The sequence below is a fragment of the Phycodurus eques genome, chromosome 7 (genome assembly GCF_024500275.1).
Source record: "Phycodurus eques isolate BA_2022a chromosome 7, UOR_Pequ_1.1, whole genome shotgun sequence".
Taxonomy (NCBI): Eukaryota; Metazoa; Chordata; class Actinopteri; order Syngnathiformes; family Syngnathidae; genus Phycodurus; species Phycodurus eques.
In genome coordinates, this window is record NC_084531.1 from 2,748,505 (window position 1) to 2,772,566 (window position 24,062).

At 42.0% G+C, this 24,062-nt stretch overlaps 1 protein-coding gene across 10 annotated transcripts in view; it reads right to left on the reverse strand.

The window, feature by feature from the left end:
* The window catches only part of LOC133405008 (RNA-binding protein Musashi homolog 2-like), a 135,919-nt gene extending 121,609 nt beyond the window's left edge, over nucleotides 1-14,310 (reverse strand). For 9 of the 10 annotated variants that reach the window (XM_061681607.1, XM_061681609.1, XM_061681612.1 and 6 more), the window contains exons 1-5: nucleotides 14,094-14,310; nucleotides 13,246-13,286; nucleotides 13,026-13,107; nucleotides 12,702-12,786; nucleotides 4,964-5,005 (exon numbers count right to left, since the gene is read on the reverse strand). In XM_061681607.1, the coding sequence (XP_061537591.1) occupies nucleotides 4,964-5,005; nucleotides 12,702-12,786; nucleotides 13,026-13,107; nucleotides 13,246-13,286; nucleotides 14,094-14,155 (312 nt within the window). In that variant the 5' untranslated portion in view covers nucleotides 14,156-14,310. The remainder of the gene's footprint in view (nucleotides 1-4,963; nucleotides 5,006-12,701; nucleotides 12,787-13,025; nucleotides 13,108-13,245; nucleotides 13,287-14,093) is intronic. The other variant, XM_061681608.1, reaches the window with a different exon arrangement.
* Nucleotides 14,311-24,062: the final 9,752 nt, after the last annotated feature.

Here is a 24,062-nt window from a genome sequence, read left to right on the forward strand (position 1 = left end):
TCACACTAGTGCTACTTGTGTAAAGGTTAGTTGAGAGACCTGCATTGTATCAATGGGTGAGCAAGAATTTTAAAAAGCACCTGGTATCTCAGAGGTAAGAAGAATAAATGAATGCAGATCACTTTTATCTACACCTATATTAAATACTTTTTAATTGATTTACCATTTTTTCCCCCCAGTTCCTGACGTGTTATATGTAAAGACCTGTGTCCTTCCTCCACCCTATCATCTAAGACAATGTACACTGGTTCAAGGAAGTACCGTATCCGACATGGCTGTTTTACTGCAGTTGACGTTCCTGCTAATACAAACACAGCAGAATCCTTGTCACACAAAACTGAGATTACATAAATACCAAAGAACAGATTCTGATATTACTTAAGTAGGGAAGCAAAAAAAAGATTCTCCATACAGTCACCACAAAAATTGGTACGACTGTGCTGACAGAGGCGGCACGGTGGCCGACTGGTTAGAGCGTCAGCCTCACAGTTCTGAGGTGCGGGGTTCAATCCCCGTCCCCGCCTGTGTGGAGTTTGCATGTTCTCCCCGTGCCTGCGTGGGTTTTCTCCGGGCACTCCGGTTTCTTCCCACATCCCAAAAACATGCATTAATTGGAGACTCTAAATTGCCTGTAGGTGTGACTGTGAGTGCGAATGGTTGTTTGTTTGTTTGTGCCCTGCGATTGGCTGGCAACCAGTTCAGGGTGTACCCCGCCTCCTGCCCGATGACAGCTGGGATAGGCTCCAGCACGCCCGCGACCCAAGTGAGGAGAAGCGGCTCAGAAAATGGATGGATGGATGTGCTGACAGATGTTATGTCATAATTGAAAGTGGTGGGATCTTTTTTTTTTTTCATACGACTGCCAATTAACTTATTAATTAACTAGGGGTGGCGGACTTCACTTCGGATTGGATGGTCGCAATTCAATCCTTTGGCAAACTTACAATATCATGTATAGGGAACTGGTGGTTGAAATAAATGCTTGTCTGCTTGCTGAGTGATAGAGAAAACCAAATTGATAAGGAGACCATAATACAGCAAGATAGTGACCCAAAATACACTGCCAAAACAAAAAAGGAGGGCAACAAGTAGTAGGTTTTAGGCTGGTTTCAGATTTTCCCGAGACTTAATGAGGTATGGTAAAGCAGGTATGGACAAACATTTGTGTTCATGACCCATATTTGATTTTTAAAGCGAGCAGATGGGCCAGGTCATTTGTAAATGAGGTTTAAAAAATAATAATAATAATAATAATTTTTTATCATTGTTTTAATGATAAAATTTTATTCGTTCTAATTTTGAATGTTATTTACAATTAATTGTATGATAATAAATTACAATAAATGTACTTCCCATGGGCTCATCGCCTGTGGGAGGGACCATAGGGGTCAGGTGCAGTGCGAGCTGGGCGGTGGCCGAAGGCATGGACCTTGGCGATCTGATCCCCGGCTACAGAAGCTGGGTCTAGGGACGTGGAACGTCACCGCTCTGGCAGGGAAGGAGCCTGAGCTGGTGTGTGAGGTCGAGAGGTTCCAACTAGATATAGTCGGGCTCGCCTCCACACACATCTTGGGCTCTGATATCAGTCCTCTCGAGAGGGGTTGGACTCTATTCCAATCTGGAGTTGCCCACGGTGAGAGGTGCCGAGCAGGTGTGGGTATACTTATTGCCCCCCAGCTAGCCGCCTGTACGTTGGGGTTCACTCCGGTAGACAAGCGGGTACCCTCCCTTCGCCTTCGGGTGAGGGGGACGGGTCCTGATTGTTGTTTGTGCTTATGCACCAAACAGACATCCAAACACCAAAGGCATGAAAAAGATGACAAAAAAAAAAAAAAAAAAAAAAAAAAAAAACATTGTAGGTGGGTCTCGGGGTCTCCCCGGGTCCCCACAGAGTATGTTTTTGATTTAAAAATAAGTAAGCAATCTGTAATCTGGAAGTACAATAAGGCAAAATAAAAAAAAATTATTCACGCAAAAAAACAATTACATCGCTCAAGTATATGTTGATGTACAAATTTAAGATTCAAATTAAATTTGCTTCATTTCTTTCCTTTTTAGTTTTGTCCTCCAACTTGAGCCAGGCCCATCTCCACCTGGCACCTGATGCCTGCTTCAAGCTGTGCCACATGAATAGCATCCCCCTCTTTAAACACTCCCAAACTGGAAAAGAATTGACTAAAATCATTGTCTGTTTAACTTTATTTTTCACTATTACCAACTTCAAAGGCTAATCCCAAATGCATCCTCCAGGAAAATATTAAGTTCAGTATTTTTTTGTTTTTACTGACCAATTCTGAATTTGAAGTTAGTTCATTCTGTGTTGTGACATAATCCCTAACATCACTTTGTCACTTAATACACTTAACATTAACATCCGTAAATGTATTAGATAATTGTAGGTGCGTTTCCTAATTAATACAAGATGTACTCTTGTCACAGATGTTACGTGTGCTTCGCGGTTCCGTTGGGACCACAACCAAGGCCCCGATCTGCAGCACCTCGACGTGAAAATACAAAAGACCAGTGCAACAAATACGACACTGGCTGATCTGATGACCAAAAATGTTGCTTAAACGTAAGAGTAGCAATAGAGGATGTCCGCTCCAGAGGTGGGTAGAGTAGCCAAATATTCTACTCAAGTCAGAGTACTGTTACTTGACAAAAATGTGACTCAAGTAAAAGTAAAAAGTAGTTCTCCAAAAAAATTACTTGACTGAGAGTACAGAATAAATAATGAGTATTTTAAATTTTTTTAACCACAGCATGAACATCAATAAAATAAAAAACAAAATAAAATGTGAATGTGCAAATTCTGTTATTACTGTGTGTGTGTGTGTGTGTGTGTGTGTGTGTGCCCGTGTGCACAGGAAAAACTACATCTGCAATTTACTGCAAGGTATTTTCTCGAGTAAAAAGTGGGCTGAAATATCAACGTTTGGGCAGACAGTGCCAGACAAGTACTACAATACATGCAAGCTGTTGTTTTTGTTCATCTAAATGTAAACACAAGTAGCGCGCCGTCGCGATCAGTCGATCAGCCGGGCTTGCTTATTTAGTGTTAATACCTATGCCCGGGAAGCCCAATAGAAGACGTGTGAGGTCATGTGACTTTCTTGTGTCGTTTGATTGGTGAACTAGACTTAAACGTCACTAGTGCTTAAATTGGATTGTAGCAAACAGCGCCCAATGCGGAAGTCGAAGTCGTAGTCTCGGACACGAAATAGTTGATAAATAAGCAATAATTGTTCAATAAAAGAGGCGAGCGACATATAGATAATTGTAATGGAGTAAAATTACCGTTACTTCTTAACAGCAAAAGGGGCGGAAGTGTTTTTTCGGGTCTCATCAACTCCTGTGATTTATCTAAAGCAGATCCCGAAGCAGAACCTCAGGCCAATACGCTAACATATTAGTCCGCTGCGGAGTAATATTCAGAAATTAAATATGTGTGGATGGTGGATGTGTGGAATGGATCTAGCTGGCAGCGTTCAAGGCGTACGAAACAGCCTTTGACAGAAGCCACGGCGGCAACAACAACCCCTCACGAAAAACTCATCGGATCTATACGATTCACGTAAATGGCAAATTTCGCCGATAGGCGACGGAAATGCATCTATGACCAAACAGCAGTTCAGAGTACCCACCTTTTTTGGAATCCTTGGAGGGGGTGCTGGAAAGGGTCTACCATCTGGTGTCTTAGGAGGGGGAAGCAGTGCATCATCAACACTGTGTATAGTGGGTATGGGGCGCTGCTGACCTCGACTCGAGACATTGTGAGTAGGTGGGGAGAATAATTCAAAGAACTCCTCCATTCCTCCTCTATTTGCAGACGATGTGGTTCTGCTGGCTTCATCAAACCGTGATCTCCAACTCACACTGGAGCGGTTCGCAGCAGAGTGTGAAGCGGTTGGGATGAAAATCAGCACCTCCAAATCTGGGACCATGGTCCTCAGTCGGAAAAGGGTGGAGTGCCTTCTACGGGTCGGGGATGAGATCCTGCCCCAAGTGGAGGAGTTCAAGTATCTTGGGGTCTTGTTCACGAGTGAGGGAAGAATGGAACGGGAGATCGACAGGCGGATCGGTGCAGTGTCTACAGTGATGCAGACTTTGTATCGGTCCGTTGTGGTGATGAAAGAGCCAAGCCGAAAGGCCAAGGTCTCAATTTACCGGTCGATCTACGTTCCTACCCTCACCTATGGTCACGAGCTGTGGGTCATGACAGAAATGACCGGATACAAGTGGCCGCAATGAGCTTCCTTTGCAGGGTGTCCAGGCTCTCCCTTTGGGATAGGGTGAGAAGCTCAGTCATCCAGGAGGGGCTCCGAGTAGAGCCGCTGCTCCTCTGCATTAAGAGGAGCCAGATGAGGTGGCTCAGGCATCTGATTAGGATGCCTCCTGGCCGCCTCCCTGGTCAGGTGTCCCGGCCACGTCCCACCGGGAGGAGACCCCGGGGACAACCTTGGACAGGCTGGAGAGACTATGTCTCCCAGCTGGCCTGGGAACATCTCGGGATCCCCCCGGAAGATTGCCGGGGAGAGGGAAGACTGGGCTTCCCTGCTAAAGCTACTGCCCCCGCGAGCCGACCTCGATAAGCGGAAGAAAATGGATAGATGGATCGATCATAAATTAACCAATGAGTTCATAAAATAAATGAAAATGTGTTAAATGTATATACAGTATGCAAACATATTTGACGAACATGTTTGACGAACATGTTTGCCTGCAGTTCAAATAAAACTCAAATGTAATTTTTCAATGACAATTCAAATAATAACATTTTGACCAAGGTGCAATGCACATAAAACAGGTTTGCAGCGGTGGACAGATGGCTATGAATCCATTCATTCATACTCAACGTCTCAAAACATATAATGTAAAATTACCAACACATTATCCCTTAAAATCTAACAGGGACAGCTGAATATGGGACAATATACTGTACTTCAAGTGGAAGTCACCATACCTTGGGCTGAGTACGTCTCGGAAAGGCAACTTTTGGATCAATCTGAAGGAGGGAAGACAGAGTGCCACACACATTAGTACAGACATATACTAGTTTGATGTAAGATAATTCAGGAGTACAAATACACTGTATTTGCAGAGTAACATGGAAAACTTAACTGACAATGGTATTACTTACAATGTAAGTAACTGTAGGGATGGTGATTAGACTACATTTCCTTGATCAACTATAGGAGAAAATAACTACATTTTAACTTAATTGTTACTTTTTTTTAAATAGTATATAAAACTATGTAAGGATATGGAAGACATGCAGACCCCACAAAGAAAGGACGCAGCTGAGATTGGAACACCGGACTACGGTGGCCTGGAAGTGCAAAACAATATAATAAATTGTGAAACACTTTTACATTTCAGAAAACAAGTTAACAAAAGACTAAACACTTTTACAGTTCAGAAAACACATTAACAAAAGCAGAAACACTTTTACAAAGAACGAAACAAATTACAAAAGACGAAACACCCGGAAAGGGAACGTCCCATTTCACAGACATTCTAAGAAATCCCACGCCCATTCTCGGCAAGACACGCCCCGCTTCAACATGATTAGCTCCTGCATCGCGGGAAGGGTAGGCTACGCAAATGTAACGGGATTCCCATCCCAAATAGCGATTGTATATATGGATGCCCTGAACAGCGAGCCTGGATAGGCGTTTGATGCTGTATATTCAATATATTGTACTTGATCACATTTCTTAATCCATAAAAAAATAGATTAAGAGTTAAGGAAGAAGCAGGTTGTTAAAGAGAGAGAGGATGCTGGCGAGAATTAAAGGGAAATTTGAAAGGAAGCTGCCGACTCCATTGCATACATCCCTTGCATACATTCTGGTCACAAGCTATGCTTTATCATGGAAAGGCACATTATACATTATGATTATACATTAATGTTAAACAACATTTGATGCTTTACGTACTATTTATATGGCTCGAGCCGAAGCGACGCGGCGGCACGGCTCGCAAACCCGGAAATGTATTTTCACCGTAGAGGAAAGTTTGTGTGCATTTTGACTGAATGTAAACTGGGACGTGAAGACGTCATGCAATGGAGATTATAATTTTGATTCACGTCAAAACCAGTGGCCGACCGATCGGCCGCTCAAGGAAACAGATGCCAAACCTCGGGTTTGGCGGCGCCAGCCTTAACCACCATAATCCTAACCTTAACTCATCCTAAACTGCCTTAACCCCAACCCTAGTCCTAAACCGAACCATAATACACTTTTTAGTGTTTTTATTATATTTGTGATTGCCATCTCGTTACCTTCGTAGCCTACCCCGCGATGAGTGAGCCAATCATGTTGAAGCGGGGCAGGTCTTGCCGAGAAAGGGTGTGGGATTTCTAAGAATGTCTGTGAAATGGGACGTTCCCTTTCCGAGTTGTCTCAATTGTAATTTGTTTCTTCTTTTGTAAAAGTGTTTCTGCTTTTTTTTTTTTTTTAATCTGAAATGTAAAAGTGTTTAGGTTTTTGTTAGTTTTGTGAAATGTAAAGGTGTTTTATATATAAAAAGTGTTTTATATATAAAAATATATATATATTTTTTTATATTGTTTTGCACTTCCAGGCCACCGTACCGGATCTGAGAATTGTGTTCACCACTAGTTCATCGTGCTGCCCTACTCAGCATTCAAAAGGTTCTTAAAGGTTATTATCCTCATTATCCTCACATGGAGAAAACATGGAACATTGGTGAACCTTCCCAGGTGTGGTCGGCCTACAAAGATTACCTCAAGAGAACAGCAATGACTCATCCAGGAGGCCACAAAGGAACTCAGCATAACTTCTAAAAAACTGCAGGTCTCCCTTGCCTCAGTTCAGGTCAGTTCATGACACAACAATAAGGAAGAGACTGGGCAAAAACAGCATCCATGGCAGAGCTACGAGGTGAAAACCACTGCTTACCAACAAGAACATAAAGGCTCATCTTACTTTTACAAAAAAAAAAATCTCAATGATTCCAAAAACTTTTGGAGAATATTACGGTATAACGTATTTTCTCGACCATAAGGCGCACTTAAAAGTCTTAAATTTTCTCCAAATGGACGGGGCGCCTTATAATGCGGCGCGCCTTATGTGTGCACCAAGTTCCAAAATCTGTAAATGTTGTTGTGTGACTTCGATGAGCGCTCCGGTTGACTGACTGGGAGCATTTCCTGCCAACACGCTGCTTATATAGAGGAAAGGCGGACGTGACTGAGGACAGCATGCGGACGTAAAGGGGGAACGGTGCGCGTGACAGAGGACGCTAAAGGCACGCCCCCAGTAGGTATATAGCGCCGGTTTGGCTAAGGACCCCCGAAAATGGCACCTACGAAGAGACACGCTTACGAAGCACAGTTTAAACTGCAAGCTATGAGTTACGCGGAGGAACATGGGAATCGAGCAGCCGCGAGAGAATTCAAGATCAACAAATCCATGGTTCGCAAGTGGAGGAAGCAGGAAAACGAGCTTCGCCAAGTCAAGAAGACGAAGCTGAGTTACTGCGGAAACAAGGCGAGGTGGCCCGACTTGGAAGACCAACTCGAGCAATGGATTAATGAGCAAAGAACATCCGGGAGAAGAGTCTCTAGTCCCCATTCGACAGAGTGCAATAACTCAGAGCTTGCCATCACTCAGGGAGGCTTGACGAACCGCTGGACATCCGTGTAAACAGGGCGTTCAAAGTGAAGTTGTGAGTGGCGTGGGAGCCATGGATGACAGATGGCGAACACAGCTTTCCTAAGACTCGAAGGCAGCGCCAGGCGAGAATTTGTGAATGGATTGTGGATGCTTGGGCTAACGTGTCTGCTTGCACTGTTGTTCGAGCTTTCGTAAAAGCCGGCATCATTTCTGAGGAGCCGCACGGCAACGAGACTGACTCCGACAATGACGAGAGGGAACCTGCCGTGTTTGATGGAGAACTTGCCCATCTGTTCATTTCGGATACGGAAGATGAGGACTTTGATGGATATGTAGATGAGGATTCATAAAAAAAAAAAAACATGAGTACATTGTTAAATACTTAAATAAAGTACACCCGAACTCAGTTTTGCTCCGGCTGCCTTTTTAAAAACATTGTTTTAGCGTGCATGCATGCTAGCGTATGTTTTAAGCTAGCGTATGTTTTACCATGCCTGCGCCCTATAATACGGTGCGCCTTATATATGTGTTCAATACAGAAATAGACCCCGTAACTGAGACTGCGCCTTTTAATACGGTCATGAAAATATGGTATATTTCCCGCCGGGTGCACCATGCCTCTCGCCCAAAGTCAGCTGGGATAGGCTCCAGCTCACTCACATCCCTAATGAGGACAAGCAATACAGAAAATTGAGGGATGGATATCAAAACACAATTCCCACTTAAGGTAAACAGAAACTGCACATTACAAACAACTAAAAGACACAGTGTTAGAGGCCATTTTAAATTTTTTAGGCTTCATTGCTAAAACAGACGCTAGGGAGATTGTCACAGCAGAAGTGCAGCGACTCTACCAGATGCTTTTCCCCCAGGAACTTATTTAATTTTGCCCCAAATCTACCATCAAAACAAAGAAAATCAGTGGCTGCTGACTAATCCACTGTCTGATAAAAGCAGTATCATACATTTTGTACATGTATTAATAAAAGATGAGCATCATCAAGTACAGTAAAATTACATTTTCCAGTTTTTTTCTTGAACCTTTTGTTTTCTAAATAGGTGTGTCTTTGTAATACTTTATCAGATCAGTTTAAGCCAAATACATAAACTCAATTAAGCATGGCATTAACCTTGCATAAAGGCATATTCTTTTAAATTGTATACTTTATGCATTATTTATTTGTTCTCTAACAGAACTCCGAAAGTCCCATGTGGTGTTTTGCAGGTATTTCATAAAACATAACTGACATGACATGATACACAATGGATAGATACACAATAGTAAATAGCATTTACATAGCCATCTTACTAGCTTCAGCAGGTAATATTTTTACATGAAAGATAATTGGTTCTTTCAGAGTAAGGAATTGACTGGGTTCCTCTTCATTTTGTGACTGGTTACGGCCCTATTTGTCAGAATCCACCTAAAACTAGCAACAAGCTTTAAGCCTCAATCTTATCTGAAGAAAATTGTCACAACAGCAGATTTACATTGGAATGAAACGTATCTAAGCAGACACATAAGTGGCAAACACTTGACACCCCCCCCCCCCCCCCCCCCCCCACACACACACACACAGAATGCTGCCCTAGGTATTTAAGCACCTGATTGGCTACGTAACCCATGTGACGTGACGACGTCACAAGAAATACAGTGCTGTTCGATGCGGAAGTGATGTCGATAAAACGGCAGCTGAAGCAGCTGTAACAGGTTACTTAAGGGGTAGATGTTAATCTCCCAGTAAGAAAATATATATATTGGTGACAACTAATGTGACTTGCAGGACACATCATCACTTCGAAGGCACCTTGCCTGTCTGAGCGTCGCTTTGCAATCCATTGGGCGAGAGGTGCATCTCGCACTGCTTCTTTCCCCCTCAAGCATAACAAAGCCCGGCAGACCTCCGGTAGCCGCAGTGGACCACCGGTTCGCACATCCCACATCCTGTCCACGCAGCCAACGTCACAGATCCAACCTCATTGCAGATGAGACAAGTTGGCTTGGTATTTATAAATGCAGGTAGGATGAATGCATACCTTTTTTTCCACTCTTCTTTTTACTTCCTACAAAGATCAAAATGTTCCTCAATTTTGGCATCCAAAATCACACGTTCATACACGATTGGACAGGGCGGCGGATCTCATCCAGTTTGGGTCTTGTCCGGCCGCTGCCTCGCAACCCAACTCATGGTGGCAGACGGCAAGACACATAGCCCAAATAACACAAGACACATTATACTTCAGGGAAGATGTTTTTTTTTTTTAGTTTTGGGCATAGTTTTATGGCCAATTGCACTCTGTACTAGTAGATCTGGGTGAAGTTATTTAGGAACAAGGAAGTGTAAACCAGCCGAATAGCCCCTGCATGGTAAGTGCACTTGGTGTTTATATAGTGGGTGAGCCCCATTCTCGTGACGTCACCAGGATACTTTTTAGCGCCGCCCACAAAATCAGGAAAATTTTGAAGGTGAAAAAGAGTTTTAAACAATGTATCAACATTTCAGTACTATATTGTTCTCAGTCTTTGCACATCTTCAAACATATTTAATGTATTGAGAAACAAAAGAGATTTTCCTTTTGAGGGAAATGCACGCAACTCAAAAATAACAATGACCTCACTCTCAGACAATTGTCAAGATTTGCTAAATAAATTATTGAACAACAAATGACACAACAATCCAGTAAAAAATTTCCACTAAATTAATAGCATTTGTATACCTGTAGTGTATATATGGATTGTCCTGTATATGTCATATATTGTATGTGAGTCATATGAAGGCTGTAAACTCTAAATTATTACAGTATCAAATGGAACTGTAGTCTATGTGTTTGCTCCAATTGTGATTGAAAGGCTGACTGGTCAACACTATCAGAGTACTGTATATACAGAGACTACAGTAAATCTGCATTATTGATTAAACTAGGTCACATTTAAAACGGCATTGAAGATGTCCCATGTTTAAATATTAATATCTACCGGAGGTTACATAAATATAATAGCACGGTAAAGGTGCATTTGTTATATCATTGCAATGAGAGTTAAAGCTCTGCAACAAAGGTAATCTGTTATACAGGTCAATTAAATAGTTTATATGCAGATGTTGCAGTATGTTTGGTGTACAACCCCAATTCCAATAAAATTGGGAGGTTGTGTTAAACATAAATACAATGATTATATAGAATACAATGATTTTCAAATCATGTTCAACCTATATTTAATTGAATACACTACAAAGACAAGATATTTAATGTTCAAACTGATAAACCTTATTGTTTTTAGCAAATAATCATTAACTTTGAATTTTATGGCTGCAACACATTCCAAGAAAGCTGGAACAGGGTCATGTTTACCACTGTGTTACATCACCTTTTATTTTAACAGCATTCAATGGTGGCAAAAAAGACTGAGAAAGTTGAGGAATGCTCATCAAGCACCTGTTTGGAACATCCCACAGGTGAACAGGTGAGTGCCATGATTGGGTATAAAAGGAGCTTCCCTGAATTGCTCAGTCATTCACAAGCAAAGATGGGGCAAGGTTCACCTCTTTGTGAACAAGTGCGTGAGAAAATAGTCGAACAGTTTAAGGACAATGTTCCTCAACGTACAATTGCAAGGAATTTAGGGATTTCATCATCTACGATACATAAAATCATCAAAAGGTCCAGAGAATCTAAAGAAATCACTGCATGTAAGCGGCAAGGCCGAAAACCAACATTGAATGCCCGTGACCTTCGATCCCTCAGGCGGCACTGCATCAAAAACCGACATCTATGTTTAAAGGATATCACCACATGGGCTCAGGAATACTTCAGAAAACCAATGTCAGTAAATACAGTTCGGCGCTACATCCGTAAGTGCAACTTGAAACTCTATTATGCAAAGCAAAAGCCATTCATCAACAACACCCAGAGACGCCGCCGGCTTCTCTGAGCCCGAGCTCATCTAAGATGGACTGATGCAAAGTGGAAAAGTGTTCTGTGGTCCGACGAGTCCACATTTCAAATTGTTTTGGGAAATTGTGGACGTCGTGTCCTCCGGGCCAAAGAGGAAAAGAACCATCCGGACTGTTATGGACGCAAAGTTCAAAAGACAGCATCTGTGATGGGATGGGGATGTGTTAGTGCCAATGGCATGGGTAAACTTACACATCTGTGAAGGCACCATTAGTGCTGAAATTTGCATACAGGTTTTGGAGAAACATATGCTGCCATCCAAGCAACGTGGATGCAATGGATGCCCCTGCTTATTTCAGCAAGACAATGCCAAACCACATTCTGCACGTGTTACAACAGCGTGGCTTCGTAGTAAAAGAATACTACAAGACTGGCCTGCCTGCAGTCCAGAGCTGTCTCCCATTGAAAATGTGTGGCGCATTATGAAGTGTAAAATACGACAACTGAGACCCCGGACTGTTGCACAGCTGAAGCTGTACATCAAGCAAGAATGGAAAAGAATTCCACCTACAAAGCTTCAACAATTAGTGTCCACAGTTCCCAAACGTTTATTGAATGTTTATTGAAACACGACCCTATTCCAGCTTTTTTGGAACATGTTGCAGCCATAAAATTCTAAATGAATTATTATTTGCTAAGAACAATAAAGTTTATCAGTTTGAACATTAAATCTTGTCTTTGTAGTGTATTCAATTATATAGGTTGAACATGATTTGCAAAGCATTGTATTCTGTTTTGATTTATGTTTAACACAACGTCCCGACTTCATTGGAATTGGGGTTGCATGTTTATATATATATATATATATATATATATATATATACAGTAGGTACGGAAAGTTTTCAGACCCCCTTAAATTTTTCACTCTTTATTATATTGCAGCCATTTAAGTTAATTTTTTGTCCTCATTAATGTACACACAGCACCTCATATTGACAGAATGAAAAACGTAAATTGATGACATTTTTGCTGATTTATTACAAAAGAAAAACTGAAATATCACACAGCCATAAGTATTCAGACCCTTTGCACAGTATTTAGTAGACGCACCCTTTTGAGCTAATACAGTCATAAGTATTTTTGGGACTAAAGAAGTGGACTTACCATTTTAGAGTCTAACTCATGATGCGGCTGTGCCAAGACGTTATCTACGCTGGCAGAATCTGCAAAAGTGACGAAGCCAAAGCCCCTGTTACAAAATAAAATGACATATGATTATATATCTATACACTGTTTTCAGAACAATATCACAATGTATATTATTATTGTTATTATTTTATTATTTTTCATGACTAACTTTAATGACTAATTTGAAATGATGATTATAAACAGATTAACGTTTGTAATCTGTGGTGCAATAAGAAACAAGTACATAATAATAATAATAATTATAATAATGTGTGTGTTTTTGTGTTTGTTTTTTATTACCTGGAGCGTTTTGTCGTTGGGTCTCTCATTACCATACATTCTCTGATTTCACCAAATGTATTAAAATAATCTTTAAGGTTGTCTGGGGGGAAAAGAAGGATAAGATTAGCATTGTTAACTAAAAAATGAGTGTGTGGGTTATTGTCCTTGTTTGAAATAGAGAGGTCGAATGGAGACTCGTCACCAAAATAAACCTGCCCAGTTGTTCGTGTTACCTTACCTGGTGAAGTTTGCCAGCTGAGGCCACCGATGAACATTTTCCTGTCGAGGAGCAAGAGAAGTCAATACAGGTGTCACATCAGCCATGACTGAGTAAATATGACTCCGGAGTTGACTAGGTGAAGTGGGGGGGGGGGGGGGGGGGGGAATGCAAACGAAAATAGAAGCAATGGAATTGCCGCCAGCGCGACAGCCGCAGATGAGCTGCCGAGTCCCAGCTGTTATGTCGACTTCATCCTCACTTCCACATTAACATTTACAGACCTGCAGCTTCGTGTGAAATGTAATGTCAGTATTTATGCTGTTAAATCATTATAACGACACGACCCTAGTGAGGATACGCAGTGCAGAAAATGGATGGATGGACAATTAACCTCAATTCGGCAGTGCTAGAAATGACCAATTAGCCACACTGGTAAAAACTACATTTCAGTTATTAAGGTAGCACACTTTTCTGGCCATTGCATACTCTGAAACACAAATGGAATTTGTGTTCTTTATAACAAATTGGCGAAGCGGAGGACATGTTATGCAGACTTGACCTTGTTCAACTTCAAATGTGTAAAACGTCTTAATTGCTTCGCCCGAGCTTGTGTCATTTTCATAAACAGATTAATAGCACAGAAGTAGCAGATTTTCAAAGTAAATTTGTTTTCGTACATGCGAGGAGGGAGGCAGGTTTTATCTATACTGTACAAAAAAAAAGGTGTCGTGGCGGACAGTACCCGGAAGGCGACGAAAGTTTGCCGTAACCCGCGTCTGTAGAATTAGCTATTCTTTAGAAATATATATATATCATATGAGACCTGCCACAAAGGCAAGTTTAGTATTGATTGTGCGTAACCTTACCCCGGGTCGTGTTGTGGCTCGGTCGGGTTTGCAGACGTGACTTGGCTGCCGTCTCCCTCCATATCTGACCTCGCGATTAAAACGAACTGGCAGACACACGAGGACTACTTGCTCGATGGGCTAGCTCGAGGTAGACAATCACATCAGGTTGGTCCCTCCTCTCCCGTCACTGGCTCCACTTCTTCCACACCGATACGAACAGTCATTCTCAATGAAAATCATGAGGATGCGAAGGGGGCGGGCTTTTCCTTTCACAAAGTCAAGTGTGTGCTTCGGCGATAAGACACAAATGGGGTAAAGCGGGCTAAGACGTCCCCCTTAACAACTAATTCTATGTTCTTTGAAAATGTAAATGATATAAATTTCAACATAATATGTATGCCTAAGGAAACACCTTTAGAGGGTAATGAAATCACACCAACTTTGCTATGATCAAACAAAATGTAACATGCTGGGGGAAGATGTATCGAAGTATATCTGTGCCATCAGATTTTGAATCTGAATTTCTTACACTTATTCTTTTTTTTTTTTAATCAAAATATTCAAAGTACGTTTCAGCTTAAAAAAGAATTCAACATATTCAGCTGCAAATTCAACGTTCAGTGTCAAATATTCAATGTATTAAGTTGCAAATTCATATTTCATATATTTCAACATTCGGCATACGGTACCTGGTTCAACTTACGTTGCCCAATTCAACAATCAGTTACAAATTCATAAGTATCAAATAAGTAATAAGTAAAATAAGTCCATTCGGAAAGACAGCGCTTCCTCACAACCCCGAGTTGGCTTTCAAAGATGGCTACACCGAGTGACGTTAGATGATCATGTGCATACTTTCTCGGAAATACAGCATTAGTGAGGCTAGATATTTAAAATCATGGGGTGACTTCTCGTTTTCGTGGCGTTTTCCCCACAAAGTAATACGTTTGCCGTTTCACATATTGCAAAAAAAAAGTTTTTTTTGTTTGTTTTTGTCCAAATTAGTTGATCACCCTACGCAAGACTCCATCCAACCATCCATTTTCTGAGCCGCTTCTCCTCACTAGGGTCGCGGGCGTGCTGGAGCCTATCCCAGCTATCTTTGGGCAGGAGGCGGGGCACACCCTGAACTGGTTGCCAGCCAGTCGCAGGGCACATACAAACAAACAACCATTCACACACACATTCAGACCTACGGGCAATTTAGAGTCATCAATTTACCTACAATGCATGTTTTTGGGATGTGGGAGGAAACCGGAGTGCCCGGAGAAAACCCACGCAGGCACGGGGAAAACATGCAAACTCCACACAGGCAGAATTGAACCCCGGTCCTCAGAACTGTGAGGCAGACGCTCTAACCAGTCGACCTCCGTACCCCTACGCAAGACTCTCATTTTAATATTTAAAACAAGTTTGTAGTTTACGGTGTGCGTTCCATTCGGAAAGACAGAGCTTCCTCACTACCCCCAGTTGGCTTTTAAAGATGGCTACACCGTGTGACGTTAGAGGATCTGATGGGTACCGGCTGGCCGAGTGGAATGCATCTTTGGTGGTCGCTGAAACAAAAACTCGGGCATGGGAGGAGTTTGGTGAGGCCATGGAGAAAGACTTCCGGACGGCTTCGAGGAAATTCTGGTCCAACATCCGGCGTCTCAGGAGGGGGAAGCTAGTGCACCATCAACACTGTCTATAGTGGGGATGGGGCGCTGCTGAACTTGACTCTGGATGTTGTGAGCCGGTGGGGAGAATACTTCGAAGACCTCCTCAATTCCACCGAAACGCCTTCCCATGAGGGAGCAGAGTCTGGGCTCTCTGTGGCGGGCTCTCTTATCTCTGGGGTTGAGGTCACCGAGGTGGTTAAAAAGCTCCTCGGTGGCAAGGCCCCGGGGGTGGATGAGATTCGCCCGGAGTTCCTCAAGGCTCTGGATGTTGTAGGGCTGTCCTGGTTGACACGCCTGTGCAACATCGCGTGGACATCGGGGACAGTGCCTGTGGATTGGCACACTGGTGTGGTGGTCCCCCTTTTTACGAAAGGGGACCGGAGGGTGTGTTCCAACTACAGGGGGATCACACTCCTCAGCCTCCCTGGTAAGGTTTATTCAGGGGTGCTGGAGAGGAGGGTCCGTCGGGAAGTTGAATCTCAGAGGACCAGTGTGGTTGTTGTCCTGGCCGTGGAACAGTGGACCAGCTCTACACCCTTGGCAGGGTCCTCGAGGGTGCAAGGGAGTTCGCCCAACCAGTCTACATGTGTTTTGTGGACTTGGAGAAGGCGTTTGACTGTGTCCCTCGGGGGGTCCTGTGGGGGGTGCTTCGGGAGTATGGGGTACCAAACCCCCTAATACGGGCTGTTCGGTCCCTGTATGACCGGAGTCAGAGTTTGGTCCGCATATCCGACAGTAAGTCGGACTCGTTTCCGGTGAGGGTTGGACTCCGCCAAGACTGCCCTTTGTCACCGATTCTGTTCATAACCTTTATGGACAGAATTTCTAGGCGCAGCCGAGGCGTAGAGGGGTTCCGGTTTGGTGGCCTCAGTATTGCATCTTTTGTTTTTGCAGATGATGTGGTTCTGTTGGCTTCATCAAGCCGTGAACTCCAAGTTTCACTGGAGCGGTTCGCAGCTGAGTGTGAAGCGGCTGGGATGAGAATCAGCACCTCCAAATCTGAGACCATGGTCCTCAGTCGGAAAAGGTTGGCGTGCCCTCTCCGGGTCGGGGATGAGATCCTGCCCCAAGTGGAGGAGTTCAAGTATCTTGGGGTCTTGTTCACGAGTGAGGGAAGAATGGAACGGGAGATCGACAGGCGGATCGGTGCGGCGTCTGCAGTGATGCAGACTTTGTATCGATCCGTTGTGGTAAAGAAGGAGCTTCGCCGAAAGGCGAAGCTCTCGAGATCCCGGATACAAGCGGCCGAAGTGAGTTTCCTCCGCAGGGTGTCCGGGCTCTCCCTTAGAGATAGGGTGAGAAACTCGGTCATCCGGGAGGATCTCAGAGTAGAGCCGCTGCTCCTCCACATGAGCCAGATGAGGTGGCTGGGGCATCTGATTCGGATGCCTCCCGGACGTCCCCGAGGAGACCCCGGGGACGACCCGGGACACGGTGGAGAGACTACATCCTTCGGCTGGCCTGGGAATGACTCGGGATCCCCCTGGATGAGATGGATGAAGTGGCTGGGGAGAGGGAAGTCTGGGCGTCCCTGCTAAAGCTACTGCCCCCACAACCCGACTTTGGATAAGCGGCAGAAAATTGATGGATGGATAGAAGTTTGTAGATACATGTCCTTTAAAAAAAAAGTGTTATTTTGTAAGGTCAAAATATTACACCAACTTACCTCAAAATCAGTTATTTGGATTCCCGGCGACCAGCAAAATTATTTCAGTGTTGAACAAAAATTAGTGAGGCCGCAGGGACCCAAGGGGTTTCAAACTAATTCCTGTTGTGGTTTCATTCAGGAGGTCATTATGACTGTGAAACCAGAGAAATGTTTCATCGTCTCATCATATTATTACATATACACAGCAAATTGATGGATAACTAGTTGACACAAATGATTTGCTTTCACAGGCCGCATAAAATGAAGTGGCGGGCCGTATGTGGCCCCCGGGTCTTGAGTTTGAGAGCTGTGATTGGCTCCACCTCGTGGTCTTACCTAGCTCTCCCCTCCATGGTGTTATTCTGATGTTTTTTACATTAGCTTTGGTCTTCTTTGAACAGCACAGTAAACAACTGATTAGCACATCTGCCTCACAATTACAAGATTGGGCGTTCGAATCCGGGCTCTAACCTTCCTGTGTGAAGTTTGCATGTTCACTCCATGCTTGTGTGGGGGTTTTCTGTCAGGATTTCGTCTTCCTCCCACATTCTAAAAACATGCATGTTAGGTTCATTGAGGCCTCTAAATTATCTATAGCTATAGGTGTGAATGTGAGCGTTAATGGTTGTTTGTCGACATGTGCCTTGCAACTGGCTGGTGACCAGTCCAGGGTGTATCCCACCCACTGTCAGCTGGGATAGGCTCTAGCTCACCCACGAGTCAACCTAGTGAGGATAAGCGGGATTGAAAATGAATGAATGGATAATGGATGTCTGCTTTGATTACTGGTCTTTGGAAAATTCCTTGTGTGTCTTGTAACATACTTGGCCAGTAAAGCTGATTCTGATTCTGAAGTGGAAAGTGGAAAAGACTGCACAACTGCTGTGACTGTTTCCATGCAAAAATTAATCAGATTACTGACACAGTTTGGGCGCTCTCCCCAATTTACATACACTAGGTTAGAGGAGACATCATGCTTTTTTTTCACAAATTGTAATAGTTCCCAGGTGTCTTATTAAAAGTTCTCTGTAATTTTTCTGTCAAAAACACGAAGGATACTTACTTATTATTACTTCTTTTGCACAAAGGAGATCTGCCTTGACTCTTGTGGTTCTGGTGGCAGAGAAAACAAATCACCTGATGCTCCTACAGGGTTTCAACACAATACTTGTGCCCACTTTTACATTGAAGGCCCTCATGGATTATCCATCCATCCATTTTCTACACCGCTTACCCTCACTAGGGTCGCGGGTATGCTGGAGCCTATCCCAGTTAACTGTGGGTTGGAGGCGGGGTACACCCTGAACTGGATGCCAGCCAATCGCAGGGCACATATAAACAAACAACCATTCCCACTCACATTCAAACCTACGGATAATTTTTAGTCTTCATTAACCCACGGTGCATGTTTTTGGGATGTGGGAGGAAACCGGAGTACTTGGATTTGAACCCGGGTCCTCAGAACTGTGAGGCGGATCTGCTGACCAGTCGTCCAACGTGCCGCCATAAGTGGCCATGAAAATAAATAATTTTAGCTTCATGTCTGACTGGACTATCACAATACTACATATAGTGCATTTAAAATACAGGTAGACAAAATACAAATGACTCCATATACTTTTGTGCTCTACTGAGCATACATTTTATAGAGAGGGAAAAAAGAAATGTGTGCTGGTTTTCATGTTATGTGTATGTTACCCTGTATTTTTAACAGCACAATATTTATTGCAGGGCTAAAGAAAATCACAATGCCATTTTTTTCCAATATCATGCAGCCCTAGACTAAATGTCATGGACTAACAAAATGCAGACATAGTTTCTATATTTTTCTTTATTCAATAGTGGATAGAAGACAAGAAACAAGAAAACAAAGCCATTTTAGGGGGTGCTCAAAAGTTTTTTTGTATTCTAAATAATACTTCAGAACCACTTTTGTGACACTCGCAGTTACGTTTTCGTCTCAGGACAACTACAATTTAATGTTTCTGTATTTTGTGCATGGATTATTTGAAATTGCATTGGACAGAAAATGTCCCTCAATTGTGGAACTGTAGCCATACCAGATGAGTTTGGTTTACAATTGAATACTATGGGTGTGTTAATCAAACTTTTAAAATGTCAAATATGGTCAGAGGTGTTGACATACATTGAAAAAGTTTGGTTTCGATCAATTGAGCTGAACAGTTGGGGATTCAGTGCCTTGCATAGCTGTAGTGTCCAAGAAACAAACTAGAATATCACCACATCCATTTTTTTCCCTACATATATATATTTTTAATATGCAGTGATTCTACTGCAACTCTCATCTCCCAAAGCCAAAGCTCAAATTAAAGTAATGCTCACAATATGGTGTTATTGTGAGCTTGTAAAGGAAAATTGAAATCAATAAGTACAATTGTCATTGTTGCAGAACCAGTAAAACGCAGGTTTGCAGCTCGCTGTCCAGCAGCATATTCTAAAAACATTTTTTACCGGCACACCAAACTATACGTCAAAAATATGTATTGTACAACAAGCTAATCCAAAACAAATGTAACATGATGCATGGATTCAGCAATATACCAGAGACCTGCTCCAAACATGTAATTTGGCACTTGTAAAACAGTGAAGAATAGTGCAGTGGGTTGGTGTGGCTCTCTGCCTCCATTCTCATCAAAATATGCTTTTGGATATATAACTCTTGCATTGTTTTTGTAGTGTTGGATTCTGTTATGGACTTTTTTCACAAGCCATTAGGGGCTCTCACAGCAAAAGTCTCGTCCTCTTTGCATTTGCACTTGAAGTTGCACTGCATTGTTCCTTTGTTTTACCTTCCTACCAATCCACCTACCTACCTATCCGTTCTAATGGGATTGAAGAGACTCATTAAAAAAGAATGAAAATAGTAAGTGTACTTTTTCCCAAGTTAAAATATTTTTTGTACATATAAGGAATTCACAGAAAGAGGAGGAATTGGAATATTAATTATATGAATTGTGATTTTCACATTGCAGGAACCCTAAAAGGTAGATTGTGTGTAATAACCACCACGACGTATTCTGATCCAAGCTTTGAAGGATCTGGACAGGATATTAGAAAACATAGCTGAGGGCGGACCCTTCAACAGAGCCAACAATCAACTCAGATGATCTCCGTCTCCAACCATAGCAAGAGTATACTTAAAAGGAAACAGTTAATACAGTTATTCAGACTTTCACATTCATCACTCTGAATCATTTTTGATGCAGTTGTAGAAGAGCAGTCTTGGGCACATTCTGTTTGCTAACTTTGAAAAAAGAAAAGAAAAAGAAAAGCTCGTCCTAAGCATTTGGCACAGAATATTATAGGGGCTGGGGTTTGGTCACTCAAAAACATACTTGATACACAAAGCATCACTGAGCCAGATATAACACTAATATTTTAAATTAGGTTAAGTTAAACAGAACGTTAAGAATGTACCATCCTTCTGCTGGCATCATTTCCAGAATCCAATCCATATATCACATCCCTGAAGTCTCATTGGCATCTTCAGATCCGTGATGTTGTCAACCGGCCCATATAGACCTGTATACTGTTTAATAGCTACTCCTTGACGAGCTTACATGGGCAGTGGGGCAATCAATTGTTGTACCTCATTCCTCTCCTTCGGGGACAGAAGTTAGACAGTAGTTTCCTCTTCTTTAGCTTTCGAACATAGATGTATGTGAAGGCATACATCCTCACAGATCATCTGCCTCAAGGCGTTCATTTAAAGAGCTGCCTTCGGTCAGGCTACAAGAGGGCGTACAGGATATCTCATTCCATTTGTTTGACCAAGTGTATTTACAAAATAATTTGCTCTACTATACTCGCTACTGCACTAATATCAGAACACAAGGAACTGACAAGAAATGAAAAAAAATGTATGTTCATGAGTATCGTGATTTAAGTCATTGATTTAATAAGTCATTTATTTACTGGAATTAGTCAATTATTTAGGTTTGTGCTGAGTCTCTTTTCATCGCAGTCATCCAAATCATAAAAGTGAGCATGGCTATTTTTAGATGTATTAATCAAAGTATTCATGTTTCCTTTTCGTCTTTCTGAATATTTTGTTCCTATTCAGCTTCTTACTGTTAATATTTTAAATTGCACATTTTTATTATGATTGATGAATTATGCGTTTATTATCCCATCATGACAATGCTAAATGTTAAGAATATTTAGCAAATGTTTTAGAATCTTACTTTATAGTAATGCCATATTTTGTTGCATCACTTTATTTGGGATTTCAGTTCTTCTATTTATTTTAGGACATTTGAAATTTTTTTGGACCTTGATCTGTGTCTGTGTATAATGCAATTGATTAGACATGATTTAGAAAGACACACCTGTAAAACAGGCTCCCTAGCTTATCAGCTGCCTCCAGTGACGCTTTTCAACAGTAGAAAATCTCTTTTTTTAACCATTACACAATTGTGATTTTCTTAATAATGTGGAACATCCTCCTTAAGTTTTTTAAAAATTGATATGTAATTAAATTTAATCAAACATGTCTGAAATGTATATTAGTGATTTAAATAGACCAAAAAAAAAAAGACAAAAACATACAAAAACTACCCTCAAAAATGTTTTTATTAAAATGTTTGTTAAATGCTGCATGCCTCATAATTTGGAACACTGAAGCTGTCTGTATCAATAGCCCTTTTCACACAGCCTGTTAAAAAAGCTTTCTATAAACGGTATGGACATGGACAGGTGTCAAAGTTGTGAAAACGATCTGTGTTTCCACAGAGCTCCGGGACCAACAGAAGACACTATTTGTCTTGCCTATCGTGCATAATCTCTGTTATCAAAACAGATGCATTTTCAGTGTTTAGACATGAATGATAACAACATTCTCTTTTTTTAAAAAAAAAAGGAATGATTGGTGCCGGACGCAGGCACTCACTGCAAATGCAGTGCATATGAAGGAAGTTGGAGCATTTGGAGCAAAATTATTGCTTTGTAGTTTTGCACCACATTGGTGCACCACTGGTATTAATGTTGACATGCAGGCGATTGCTCGCTGGTGCCCTAACCCACCGGTAGATAATAACATGAAGTGTAGCTACAGCTGTAATACTGTACTTTTCAACCTGCGACCGACCCGTCAGAAGCTGGTACCCCAGAGGGCAATGTTGTCCGTCCGTTTGAAGGTTCGACAGCAAAAGAGAAGAATACTTACAAAGAAGACTGTTTTGTCAGAATTTATGAGCAAGGGGGGCGATATTGTATAAGGTCTTATTAAGGCTGCCTGTCTGCATACACCCACACCTAACCCTTGCCCTAAACCAAATGCTAAACTTCTAACGAAACCTGGTTTACGCAGTTAACAAGTATTCTTTTTCTCTTTTGCTGTCGAACTTTCAAACACACGCAATGGACGACATCGCCCACAGATTCTGATGGGTCACAGATTTTTCTGCAACACTGTCAACGAGCGTTAAATTTGGAGAGGTTTGGAATATCTGGGCTGTACTTTATACAGTTAAACATTTACACAACTAGGGGGTACTACTCTAAACCACTGTTGACAAACAGATCTGTACTTCCATATAATCTCATATCAAGAGGATTGGAGCGTCTGGACTGTAGTTATACAGTTACATAAACGAAGTGTTTCATGATGCTAAGATGAAACTGTGTTCGGGGGCAAATCTTTTGTAACTTTACAGAGGGAGCACGACTGTATGAATTTTGGGGCATTATCGTCAGGAAATTTTCACCAGGGTATACATGCCTGCAAATTTAATTTGGTAAATTGTGGGGTCTGTTTAGGCCCCAAAAGGGTGAGTAATTTGTCAGAAGAATAAGAAACAGTGTCACTTCTGGTACACTCTCCATACTTACTCATACGATACTGCTCTATCGGGTAAGCAGGACAGAAAATTGATGAATGACAGACTGAAGGAATAACTGACTAAGTATCTGGCTCTGTTGGTTCCGAAGGAATATTATAACCTAAACGTTGCAAGTTCAATTCCCAGGTCTTATGTGGCCCTGTTGCCGTTCCCTTGAATAAGATACTGAACCCTCAGATGCTTTATCATTGTGTGAGTGAGGTCTTAAACTCCTCTTCGTCTATAGTAACAAGCACTGTCATTAATCGTTGTCTGTGTGGGTGAATCAGGGGACATTGTTGAAGCTCTTACCTTGACAGTATGAAAACAATTCAGAGTCTGCGGTATGGTTAAGTGCATCTGCAGTGCGTATGAAGGAAAACATTAATGCAAAATGTTTGATTGCATAAGTAGTCAGTATCACTTCCTGTTTCTCTTAATCACTGTAAATGGTAGGACTAATCATATACTTTATTGCAGAAGGTTTAGGTGCGCCTCAGTATGTTTTTAAACTGTAGACATTTAATTGAATAAATGGTGGTATGTTAAAAATGAAACTCTCTTCAAATGCAACTGAGAGCTTAGACCACCATCTACAGGTGAAAAATCACATTGCAGCCAAGACAGAATGCCAGGAGTTCAATGGCAATTATGTGATTTTATTTACACAAACGTCGTATTTACTCACATACTGAGTAGCTAAACATAGATAAGCACACAACTGGCCATAACGAAGGCCTCTGGTTTGAACACTGTGTACAGTAGCAACTGGCAATACCTATGGATGCAAAAATAAAAATTAAAACAAAGTTTCATTTGTAGTAGTGTGATATTTGTT